Source organism: Cherax quadricarinatus, chromosome 14 (genome assembly GCF_038502225.1).
Source record: "Cherax quadricarinatus isolate ZL_2023a chromosome 14, ASM3850222v1, whole genome shotgun sequence".
In the NCBI taxonomy this organism is placed as follows: Eukaryota; Metazoa; Arthropoda; class Malacostraca; order Decapoda; family Parastacidae; genus Cherax; species Cherax quadricarinatus.
Window position 1 is genome coordinate 14,741,939 of NC_091305.1, and position 13,526 is coordinate 14,755,464.

General features: G+C 42.8%; 1 protein-coding gene across 4 annotated transcripts in view; it reads right to left on the reverse strand.

Moving 5' to 3' along the window:
• LOC128695607 (integrin alpha-PS3-like) overlaps positions 1 to 13,526 on the reverse strand; it is a 263,263-nt gene that overhangs the window by 90,758 nt on the left and 158,979 nt on the right. For all 4 annotated transcript variants that reach the window (XM_070084870.1, XM_053786331.2, XM_070084871.1 and 1 more), the window contains exon 14: positions 6,990 to 7,122. In XM_070084870.1, the coding sequence (XP_069940971.1) occupies positions 6,990 to 7,122 (133 nt within the window). The remainder of the gene's footprint in view (positions 1 to 6,989; positions 7,123 to 13,526) is intronic.

Genomic DNA, 13,526 nt, shown 5'->3' on the forward strand with positions numbered 1-13,526 from the left:
ATTTTTTTAACATGGAGGGTTAACCACCTAAGATAACCCAAGAAAGTCAATGTGTCATGAAGGACTGTCCATCTTAATTCTATTGGGGTCCTTCAGTCTTGTCCCCCAGGATACGATCCACGCCAGTCAACTAACACTGGTACGTACATGTACATATTTACTTTGCCTGGGTTAACTATACAGTACCTAAAATCATTTATCAACTTCATTATGAAAGGCAGCTTCAATATTTTTAAAAAATATTAGTCTTCAACCTTGTACAGGAGAGCCTCACTTTATGGCAGTAGCCTGGAACCTAACCTGCCATATAAGCAGGATCCTCCTGTATTTATTATTTAATATTTCATCATTATCATTTATTAATATCTATACTGTTGTTTTTATCATCATTATTATTTTATATGTCTGTATTTGCTGTACATAATACAGTATAGTATGGAATTTTTGGGTATGACCATTAACCAAATTACAATTCTTCCAAAATGCAATAATATACATACTGTCAGGAAATAAATATTCACATATACTACAGTGGTAACCTAGGGATATGAACAGCTCAAAACGTGAACAATTATGTAAGTGTATTTATGTAAGTGCTTTTGTAAGTGTAAGTTCGGGGGTCTGAAACGGATTAATCTAATTTACATTATTCCTTATGGGAACAAATTCATTCGGTATCAGCACTCGAACAGCCTTTTAGAACAAATTAAATTTGTATCCCGAGGTACCACTGTATATAAATTATTATTGTGGTATATACCAAGCAAACAAGCTGAGGATACAACCTTTAACCATTTACATTTTTAACTTCTCTTAAACTTTGCTTTTCCTTCACTCTGATTATTACTTTAGAAATGTGTTTCTGGATTTAGCCCTTTCAGGGTTTCCGACGTACTAGTACGTCTTATGCACCAAGGTTATTGACATACTAGTACGTACACGTAAATTCTAGTGCCTTCAAATCTAGCGAGAGAAAGCTTGTAGGCCTATGTATGAAAGAATGGGTCTATGTGGTCAGTGTACACAGGATGAAAAAATCCCACAGCACACAGTGCATAATGAGAAAAAAAAAACTTTGACCATGTTTTTGGTTTAAAACAGTGACTTTGCACTGTATTTTCATATGGTATTTATGGTTGCATTCTACTTTTCCTGGTCTCATTTTTATAGAATGGAAGACATGTTACAGAAATTGAGATGATTTTGATTGGTTTCACACTGAAAAGTACCTTGAAATTGAGCTCAAATCAGCAGAAATGTTCGATTTTTGCCAAGGTTCAAAAGTAAACAAATCATGCCATGCGTTCAATACACGTTAACTGGTGAGTCTAATATTCTTTCACAAGTGTGCTGATATTATTTATACCATTTCTACACTAATGCAGTAGTCTGCATAACAGTAAATCTTCTAGAAGGTAGAAAGCAAAAGAAATGTAAGAGGGGCCTGGGGACATGAATAATGAACAGAGAAAATGTTATTTTAGTGCCAGGAATGTCTGTCTTGTTTATTCTGGACAATATTAGGAAATTGGCATCTTTTGAAATTTGTGTGAAATTGACAAAATTGCCTATTTCTGACAACCTTATTGGATAGTTAAAATTGGTAAATGGGTTGTTTCTTGTACTCATTCGATAGAAAAAATGGAGTTCTAGTGAAATATGTAGTTATGATTTTTGTCGACTAGTACACTGGAATTGGCCAAAAATAGGGCTCAAAGTGAGCGAAATCACCGGTGCGTAAACATCGTCGAGACCGCTAACTTTGCAAGAGCATAATTCCATTAGTTTCCATCAAATTTCATACTTTTGGTGCCATTATGATTGGGAAAAGATTCTCTTATCATTTCATAAGAAAAAAATCATTTTTATTTTTCTGAAAAATTTACGACCCTGAGAACAAGTTTAGGAGAAGACCTCTCAACCCTGAAAGGGTTAAATGTTTCACTTGCAGCACTACAATTTTGGTTCACTTTTATTACAATTTGTTTTGACTTCGAGTACTTTTTAATACATGGGTATATAGTACTCATGTCTAGCCTGGGGAACCCACAACACTGAGTGCCTGAATTTCTGCCAGCCAAAAGCAATGCCAGATACACATGGTTACCCATTCAGTTACTGTCTAGACCCAATTCAAATTCAAATTTATTAATTTCTTTGCAAGTAGTACATTGAGATTATGTATTTATAATAATGGATTGCAATGCAAAGAGAGCCTCTATTATGCCTAGGCATTATGGGCTGACTTAATTTATTGGCTTACTGACTACTTAACACTAAAGTAATTTATCATAGCTGTACAGCAGTTCTATTAATTATAAGTGAATCTAATTTACATAAACCAAAGGATATATTCATATACGTATATTCAAAAATGCTTTTTGTGAAATATGATTCAATTATATTCCTGTCGACAATCGACAATAGGCTCAAAAGTAAATACAGTGGACCCCTGACTTACGATCAGCTCCCAACTTGAACAATTATGTAAGTGTATTTTTGTAAGTGCTTTTGTAAGTGTATTTTTGGGGGTCTGATACAGACTAATCTAATTTACAATATTCTTTATGGGAGCAAATTCATTTGGTAATGGCACCCGAACAGCCTTCTGGAACGAATTAATATCGTAAGTCGGGGGTCCACTGTATTGAAATTATATTATGGGAATATTGAGTATTGAGCATTTAGTCTAGGGTGATTAAGTGGCTTTTGAGAAGAGTCTTAAATTGATTTTCAATAAGAATGTGACAGATATCTGACAGCTATAAGAGGAAACATCTTACGACACCTCAGCACAGTGAACGACAGATGGGCATGGAGTGCATAATGAAGCTATGAAACTAGCTTCTTCCAGAAAGCAATAAACATATGGAACAGTCTAGCGACCAAAGATGTCAAAGCAAAAATTTTACAGTAAAATCTTGATTTAACAAAATTTAATTTAGCTGAGTTTGGATTTAACGGACTAAAAACAACTGACAAGAGTTTGTTAAATCCAGAATTGCCCATTACTATTATGGTCTGCTAGGTTAATTGATTTTGGAATTAGTAATGGACACAGTTCATTAAATCCAGAATTATTCATTTGGTGGGCGAACTGATTTAAGATTTAATGAACAAAGTCTGTTAAGTCCAGAATTGTCTGTCATTGTTGTTCTGCTCAGTAAATTGATAAGTTATAGTTTCAATAAAAAATAATCTTACCATTCAGATTTATTGGACAATCAGCTTTAATGGACACCCCCTTACCCCTATTAGTCCATTAAATTCAGACTTCACTGCTGTTCAAAATTCACCTGGAATATTATTTTTTTTTTATTATCACACTGGCCGATTCCCACCAAGGCAGGGTGGCCAGAAAAAGAAAAACTTTCACCATCATTCACTCCATCACTGTCTTGCCAGAAGGGTGCTTTACACTACAGTTTTTAAACTGCAACATTAACACCCCTCCTTCAGAGTGCAGGCACTGTACTTCCCATCTCCAGGACTCAAGTCTGGCCTGCCGGTTTCCCTGAACCCCTTCATAAATGTTACTTTGCTCACGCTCCAACAGCACGTCAAGTATTAAAAACCATTTGTCTCCATTCACTCCTATCAAACACGCTCACGCATGCCTGCTGGAAGTCCAAGCCTCTCGCACACAAAACCTCCTTTACCCCCTCCCTCCAACCTTTCCTAGGCCGACCCCTACCCCACCTTCCTTCCACTACAGACTGATACACTCTTGAAGTCATTCTGTTTCGCTCCATTCTCTCTACATGTCCGAACCACCTCAACAACCCTTCCTCAGCCCTCTGGACAACAGTTTTGGTAATCCCGCACCTCCTCCTAACTTCCAAACTATGAATTCTCTGCATTATATTCACACCACACATTGCCCTCAGACATGATACCTCCACTGCCTCCAGCCTTCTCCTCGCTGCAACATTCATCACCCATGCTTCACACCCATATAAGAGTGTTGGTAAAACTATACTCTCATACATTCCCCTTTTTGCCCCCAAGGACAAAGTTCTTTGTCTCCACAGACTCCTAAGTGTACCGCTCACCCTTTTCCCCTCATCAATTCTATGATTCACCTCATCTTTCATAGACCCATCCGCTGACACGTCCACTCCCAAATATCTGAATACATTCACTTCCTCCATACTCTCTCCCTCCAATCTGATATCCAATCTTTCATCACCTAATCTTTTTGTTATCCTCATAACCTTACTCTTTCCTGTATTCACTTTTAATTTTCTTCTTTTGCACACCCTACCAAATTCATCCACCAATCTCTGCAACTTCTCTTCAGAATCTCCCAAGAGCACAGTGTCATCAGCAAAGAGCAACTGTGACAACTCCCACTTTATGTGTGATTCTTTATCTTTTAACTCCACGCCTCTTGCCAAAACCCTCGCATTTACTTCTCTTACAACCCCATCTATAAATATATTAAACAACCACGGTGACATCACACATCCTTGTCTAAGGCCTACTTTTACTGGGAAATAATTTCCCTCTTTCCTACATACTCTAACTTGAGCCTCACTATCCTCATAAAAGCTCTTCACTGCTTTCAGTAACCTACTTCCTACACCATACACCTGCAACATCTGCCACATTGCCCCCCTATCCACCCTGTCATATGCCTTTTCCAAATCCATAAATGCCACAAAGACCTCTTTAGCCTTATCTAAATACTGTTCACTTATATGTTTCACTGTAAACACCTGGTCCAGACACCCCCTACCTTTCCTAAAGCCTCCTTGTTCATCTGCTATCCTATTCTCCATCTTACTCTTAATTCTTTCAATAATAACTCTACCATACACTTTACCAGGTATACTCAACAGACTTATCCCCCTATAATTTTTGCACTCTCTTCTGTCCCCTTTGCTTTTATACAAAGGAACTATGCATGCTCTCTGCCAATCCCTAGGTACCTTACCCTCTTCCATGCATTTATTAAATAATTGCACCAACCACTCCAAAACTATATCCCCACCTGCTTTTAACATTTCTATCTTTATCCCATCAATCTCGGCTGCCTTACCCCCTTTCATTTTACCTACTGCCTCACAAACTTCCCCCACACTCACAACTGGCTCTTCCTCACTCCTACAAGATGTTATTCCTCCTTGCCCTATACACGAAATCACAGCTTCCCTATCTTCATCAACATTTAACAATTCCTCAAAATATTCCCTCCATCTTCCCAATACCTCTAACTCTCCATTTAATAACTCTCCTCTTCTATTTTTAACTGACAAATCCATTTGTTCTCTAGGCTTCCTTAACTTGTTAATCTCACTCCAAAACTTTTTCTTATTTTCAACAAAATTTGTTGATAACATCTCACCCACTATCTCATTTGCTCTCTTTTTACATTGCTTCACCACTCTCTTAACCTCTCTCATTTTCTCCATATACTCTTCCCTCCTTGCATCACTTCTACTTTGTAAAAACTTCTCATATGCTAACCTTTTCTCCCTTACTACTCTCTTTATACATCATCATTCCACCAATCGCTCCTCTTCCCTCCCGCACCCACTTTCCTGAAACCACAAACTTCTGCTGAACACTCTAACACTACATTTTTAAACCTACCCCATACCTCTTCGACCCCATTGCCTATGCTCTCATTAGCCCATCTATCCTCCAATAGCTGTTTATATCTTACCCTAACTGCCTCCTCTTTTAGTTTATAAACCTTCACCTCTCTCTTCCCTGATGCTTCTATTCTCCTTGTATCCCATCTACCTTTTACTCTCAGTGTAGCTACAACTAGAAAGTGATCTGATATATCTGTGGCCCCTCTATAAACATGTACATCCTGAAGTCTACTCAACAGTTTTTTATCTACCAATACATAATCCAACAAACTACTGTCATTTTGCCCTACATCATATCTTGTATACTTATTTATCCTCTTTTTCTTAAAATGTGTATTACCTATAACTAAACCCCTTTCTATACAAAGTTCAATCAAAGGGCTCCCATTATCATTTACACCTGGCACCCCAAACTTACCTACCACACCCTCTCTAAAAGTTTCTCCTACTTTAGCATTCAGGTCCCCTACCACAATTACTCTCTCACTTGGTTCAAAGGCTCCTATACATTCACTTAACATCTCCCAAAATCTCTCTCTCTCCTCTGCATTCCTCTCTTCTCCAGGTGCATACACGCGTATTATGACCCACTTTTCGCATCCAACCTTTACTTTAATCCACATAATTCTTGAATTTACACATTCATATTCTCTTTTCTCCCTCCATAACTGATCCTTCAACATTACTGCTACCCCTTCCTTTGCTCTAACTCTTTCAGATACTCCAGATTTAATCCCATATATTTCCCCTCACCGAAACTCCCCTACCCCCTTCAGCTTTGTTTCGCTTAGGGCCAGGACATCCAACTTCTTTTCATTCATAACATCAGCAATCATCTGTTTCTTGTCATCCGCACTACATCCACGCACATTCAAGCATCCCAGTTTTATAAAGTTTTTCTTCTTCTCTTTTTTAGTAAATGTCTACAGGAGAAGGGGTTACTAGCCCATTGCTCCCGGCATTTTAGTCGCCTCATACGACATGCATGGCTTACAGAGGAAAGATTCTTTTCCACTTCCCCATGGAAAACATAGGCAAAAACCAGGGAACAAACTCATTCTTATTTTATAACCTGCAAACACTATGGGTAAATGATATTCATATCTTATTTATAAACACTACAGTATTCATTATAAATGCTCTTTAGGTAACCAAGCATAATCAAGGTATAAAAATGCGAATTACTATACTGTACTAGTCTAATGAGTGTTTTAGGAAAAAAAAAAAAAAAAAAGAGGACTTTAAATGTTTTTACCACAATTTAATAGAAACGCTTATATTGTGCCACTGTGTAGCTTAGCATATTATGGCAACAAAATTGTTGTCACAACACTAATATTTTTATCAAGTGAACTGCTAAATAAATTATTAGTTTTAACAATAACTCACCTATACTTTAGGAACTCTGTGTATACATGCATATCTACTCGACACGTATCATCTCCATCCACTTCACACCCTGTCACTATGCTTACTCTGGATGTGGTGGTCGATGATAGGTCTGGATCAATCTTGGGTTGTGCTGAGGATATAAAAAAAAATTGCAATGGACATCTTGTAAGGATACCAAAATAAGCAATGAAGTTACAGTAGAATTTTACATAACAGAAGGTTATGGTTCCTGAACCTCTTCAAAAGGGGCTCCTTGACGTGGTGAAGAGGCTCTTCGTCTGAGGAATTAGACCTGTTGGTCTTCTTCCTCAGACCGAACCTAATTACCCCCCATTCTCCCCTCCCCTATCCCATCCTCCCCTTTTTCCATTCCTCCTCCTCCTCCCCACCCCTCCCTTTTGCCCTTCCTCTTTTTGGCCTTTGGGGTTTCTCCCACAGGCGCGCTAGTTCCTAGGTAGGGGACAGGACACCGGGGTCCATCCCATTCCGTTGAGGTTCTTAGCGGTGGCGTAGTTTGCCGTGGAATCTGGATCGCCTGGGGATGTCCCGATCCCTCTCCGGTATCCCAGAGTAGCTTTGGGTGTCTTTCGGGCGACGGGTGTATCTCTGGAAGCCACCTTTCGGATTCCGGGGGTGGTGGCCGAAGGAGGTATGCTTTGTGGCGGATATCCGGCCGCCCTCTCTTTTGTCCACCGAGGTAGCTCGGCAGATGTGAGGTTGCTATCCCGGATTGCTGGTTTACTGGCATGAAGGGTAGGGTATGGCACGGGTTCCATGCTGCATCTGCGCTACTAGCGGTGCTGAGGTCCTCTTGGGCGTGGAGGGAGATTTCCGGCCCTTTCATTCCTCCTGGGAACTATTCCTCCCCACTCCCCCCTTTTTTTTTATTTTTTTATTTTTATTTTATTTTCTTCTTTCTTTTTTTTTCTTAAAAACAAAAAGCAAAGGAGTAACCTAACCATGGAGAACCCAATCCATGAAAACACTACCCCCGGGCCCCTTCTTGATACCGCACCCCATTCTGACCCTGCCTTGTGTTTAGACCACTCTTCGGACACTCCTGATGCCCCTGTACCTCTTGCTGGTGCTGTTTCCTCACCCGCTTCAGGTACCGGGGCTTCCACTGACTCCTTCGATTTGTCTGAACTCCGCTCTCCTTTGACTATGCTTCCGGCTTCTCCCTCTACGGTACGGGAATTTTTGAATCGCCCACCCATTTCACGTCGGACCAACTCCGGTCCTACTCCTAAACGCCAACGTCAATCTCCTGATGATGCTCCTTCGTTACCTTCCCATTCTACTCGGAAAAGACCAACACGTCAAGCACTCTTCTCCACGCTCAGTTTCGCACCACACAATGGACTAAATTCTTTACTTTAAGACCGACTTCTTCTTCTGCCTACCTTTCTGACCATAGTATTGGCAAAGCGCTCCTGCGTCATGTTGGTAGAGATATTTCATTTCATGCTCTCAAGAGCGGTACGCACATCGTCACTGTCCAGAATGCTACCCAAGCTCATGATCTTTCTCTCCTTTCGAATATCGATAGCTACTCCTATCACTATTGAAAAACATCTTTCTCTCAAATCTTGTAGTGGTACTGTCATTCTGCCCCATACCATAGTCCAACAGAATTTCCAGTCATGTGGCAATGACATTCTTGAGCAGCTGGAACTCCAGGATCTCCCAATCCTCAAAGTAGACACTTATGTCCTTCCTCCCGGGGGCGGAGACGTTACCCTTGCAATGTGGCTCGTTTAACTTTTGACAGCCGAGAACTCCCGTCCTCTGTATATGTCGCGGGACAAGTTGGAAAAGTGATACCTACACCGCAACAATGTAGAAATTGCTGGCATTTTGGTCACCCAGCGAAATATTGCAGATCTATGGCCGAATGCCCAGTCTGTGGTGCCGACGACCATTCTAATACATCTTGCAGTCAACCTCCATCTTGCCTTAATTGTAATGAAGCTCACCCTTCGTACTCCCGCCATTGCCAGGTCTACTTAAATGAACGTGAAATCCGTTGCCTCAAAGAGGCAGAAGGTCTCCCTTATGCTATGGCAGTTACTCATCTCCGCCTCCAAGGGAGACTACCCCGTGTTTCTTATTCTCGTGTTTCCAAACATCCCCCCACTTCTGGGGTCCCATCTTCTGCAGCCTCCTCTGTTGTTACCCCTCCCATAGCCACTCCGGCATCTAATCCTTTTGCTGTCCTTGGCTCTGACGTCCCGACTACAACTCAGTCTGTTCTCACATCTTCGGGTCCTTCCTCACAAGCCCCAGTATCGACAAGACCTCGTACGACACCTAATACCAATCGCCCCTCTACTTCTCAGAAGTCCAAAAAATCCACATTGCTCAAATCTTCTTTGCCCCTTCCTTCCCTTCTTACACCTCCACACTTTACCTTTCCAGTCTCTGTACCTAGTTCTTCCCCTCTCTCTGGCTCTATTACAAGTGTGGAGATTCACCCTCCTCCTCGTACTATGCCTTCCACCCCCGTCCCCTCCCAAGTTTCTCCCTCTTCTGCCACCTCCCAGGTTTCTGCCTCTTCTGTCCCCCCCCCCCCCCCACACTTCATCTCCAGTCCCTTACACTCTTCCCTCCCCCTCTACTTTGGTACAGTCCATTACTGTCCCAATCTTTACTCACCCTCCTCCTTCTATCTCCAATATGGTCTCCCATCCATCTTTGAATTCAGAAACACTTGAAGCCATTTCAGAATATATTGCAGAGACTAAACCTTCAATGGACACTGATTCACTTCCTGTTCCTCCATCTTCACAACCCCATTCTTCGCAACGCTCCGTTCCTTCGCTGCTTGAACGTCTTCCAATGCCACCACACGTTGACTTTTCTAACCCCTCTAGTCCGTAGGTGCCTTTCCCTACGGATTCCTGGTATTTTCTTCATCGCCAATCATGGCCTATTTACAGTGGAATATCCGCGGCCTCAGGGGTAATCGGGGTGAGCTTCAGATGTTGCTTTCCAGGTTTTCCCCTGTTGGTGCTTGCTTACAAGAACCAAAATTACACTCGGCTGTTTTCCAACCTATCTCAGGCTATAATTTATTGTATTCTTCGGATCCTTTCTCAGATGGGACCTTTAATGAAAGTGCCCTTCTTCTACACAATGATATTCCGTACTGTAAACTATCTGTCCATACCTCGCTGCATTACACTGCAGCCCATATCCACTTGAATAAGTGGTTTACAATATGTTCTTTATATCTCTCTCCTTCTCGAGCATTTTCTATCCCAGACTTTGCCTTTCTTGTTTCATCCTTACCACCACCACTTCTGTTACTTGGTGATTTTAATGCCCACCATTTCCTCTGGGGGGGGGGGGTCTCATTGTGACTCACGTGGCATCCAGTTGGAGGCTTTTCTCGCCTCTCATCCCCTCCATGTTTTAAATACGGGTACTCCCACCCATTTTGATCCTCGTACTCATACTCTCTCTTGCATCGATCTATCAGTCTGCTCTTCCTCCACTGCACTAGACTTCACCTGGTCTGTTCTACCGGACTTACATGACAGCGATCATTTTCCAATTATTCTTACTTCTCCTTCCTATTCACCACCTTTCCGTAGCCCTCGCTGGCAATCTGATCAGGCAAATTGGGATCTTTACTCACACCTCACTGCTTTTAGTGAGGTTCCTTCTTCATCCTCCATTGATGAGCTCCTACACCTCTTCTCGACGTCAGTTTATACCGCAGCTTCTCATTCTATACCCCAAACCTCAGGCAGGCATTCTCAGAAGTGCGTGCCTTGGTGGTCTCCTGCTTGTGCTCGTGCAGTATGTTTGAAACGCGCTGCATGGGGCACGTACCGGTACAATAGAACCGCTGAGAGACTTCTTGATTTTAAGCAGAAGCGTGCGATCGCTCGCCGTGTCATCCGTGAAGCTAAACGCACTTGTTGGCGAGACTGTTTCCACCATCACCTCTGCTTCTTCTATGAGTGCAGTCTGGAAAAAAGTGAGGAAATTGAGTGCTAAATACTCTCCTGACCCGGCTCCTGTTCTACGGGTCGCTGGTGTTGATGTAGCAAACCCTCTCGAAGTTGCCATTGAACTTGGCACACATCTGGTCCGTATTTCCCGAGGGCTCCATCTATGCCCCTCGTTTCTTTCCTCAAAGTCTGCCAGAGAGTTAGTACCCTTGGACTTTTCTTCTCTCAGAGAAGAACAGTATAATGTGCCTTTTACACTTCAAGAACTAGAGGCAATGCTCTCAGCTTGCCGATCATCGGCAGCTGGGCCTGACGACATTCATATTCGTATGTTACAACATTTACATCGGTCAGCCCTTGTAGTCCTCTTACACCTCTTCAATCTTATTTGGGCACAAGGAGTTCTTCCCCAGCTGTGGAAATCTGCCATTGTTCTCCCTTTCCGCAAACCGGGTACTACAGGACATGATGCCTCCCACTATCGTCCCATCGCTCTTACTAGTGCAGTTTGCAAAGTGATGGAACGTCTCGTAAATCGATGTTTAATGTGGTATTTAGAGACACACAACAGTCTCTCCGCTAGTCAATATGGCTTTCATAAGGGTCGTTCTACCATAGACCCCCTTACTACGCTTGGATACGTATGTTCGTAATGCCTTTGCGAATGATCACTCAGTTATTGCCATATTTTTTGACCTTGAGAAGGCATATGACACAACTTGGAGGTATAATATTTTGGCCCAGGCCCATTCCTTAGGCCTCCGAGGCAATCTACCATCCTTCCTTAAGAACTTTTTAACTGACAGACATTTCCGTGTTCGAGTCAATAATGTTCTTTCCCCGGACTTCGTCCAAGCTGAAGGTGTCCCTCAGGGATGTGTTCTAAGCACAACACTTTTTCTCCTTGCTATAAATGATTTGGCCTCTGTTCTTCCACCCAATATTTGGTCATCACTCTATGTTGATGACTTCACTATTGCTTGTGCAGGCGCTGACTGTCATCTTATTGCAGTTTCTCTCCAGCATGCGGTCGACCGTGTTTCCACTTGGGCCACCACGCTTGGGTTTAAATTTTCAAGTACCAAAACTCACCAAATTACTTTAACTAGACGCTCTGTTATCTCCGATCATCCTTTGTATCTCTATGGCTCCCGTATCCCCGAACGTGATACAGTCAGGTTTCTAGGCCTTCTCTTTGACCGTAGGTTATCCCGGAAACCTCACATTACCTCTCTGAAGGCAACTTGTCACAGCCGGCTAAACCTTCTTAAAACCCTTGCTCATCTTTCCTGGGGAGCTGATCGTCGAACTCTGCTTCGCCTACATTCAGCCCTCGTTTTATCGAAACTCGATTATGGTGACCAGATTTATTCCGCGGCCTCTCCTGCTACTCTCTCTAGCCTTAACTCTATCTATCACCAAGGATTACATTTGTGCCTTGGTGCTTTTCGCTCTTCCCCTGTTGAGAGCCTCTATGCAGAAGCGAATGTTCCATCCTTGTCTGATCACCGTGATGCCCATTGCCTTCGCTACTATGTACGCTCTCACGATCTCCACAATCCTTCCATTTATAGAATGGTCACCGATATTAGTAGACATTCTTTATTCGTTCGCCGCCCCTGTTTGCTCCGTCCCTTTTCTCTTCACCTACATTCACTCTTGTCTTCCCTTCAGTTACCACCTTTATATGTTCATGTAGCATCTCACTTTTCCCTACCCCCCTGGGAAGTTCCAGCTGTTCGGGTCTGTTCTTTCTCACTCCCTTGCTCAAAAGCTCAACTGCCTACGGTGGCTTCCCGCTCTCTTTTTCTTGATCACTTCCACTCCCATTCTCATGCCACCGCTGTGTACACAGATGGCTCTAAGTCTTCAGACGGCGTCGGATTCGCAGCAGTGTTTCCGGACAGCGTCGTGCAGGGGCATTTACTATCTTCGGCTAGCATTTTTACTGCTGAACTGTATGCCATTCTTGCAGCACTTATTCGTATCGCATCTATGCCTGTGTAGACAGCCTGTACTGTCTGTACAGACAGCCCATGCTGTCTGCCAGCTTAGTTCATATTTCGCGCCACTCAAGTGCTGCCACCTATAGGCCTTGCCACTTCAGTATGCCCAGACTTGCCTCGCGCTCACTCACACAGCGGCCTGGCATCAAGACACAAGGCCTCCCAGCTCTCTCTCGTGGGCATGGCCCTGCCCGGGCCATGGGCACAAACACACAAGCCTGTGTAACCCAAAACGACTTAACAATAAACGAAGAAGCCTCCGAAGAAGACGTATCATTCACACCCGCTTGCAGCACTTACCAAACAACCCCATTATAAATGGTGACAGCGGTGCTCTGCAGCAGTTGTGTTTGCCCCGCGAGGAAGGAAGAGGTATGAAGTCATCTTCACTTCATCACCCTACACAAAAAGCATCCTTCTCTCAATGAGTTATCCTGATGTCGTGTCTGCACGTTTGAGCATCCAGACACAGGTACTAGCAGGATCCAGCCGAAATTTGTCGAAAGTCTTCGAGAATTGTGAGTGGCGTCACAGTGACCCCACGCTACAGTGTCCCACGCTGTTTCTCA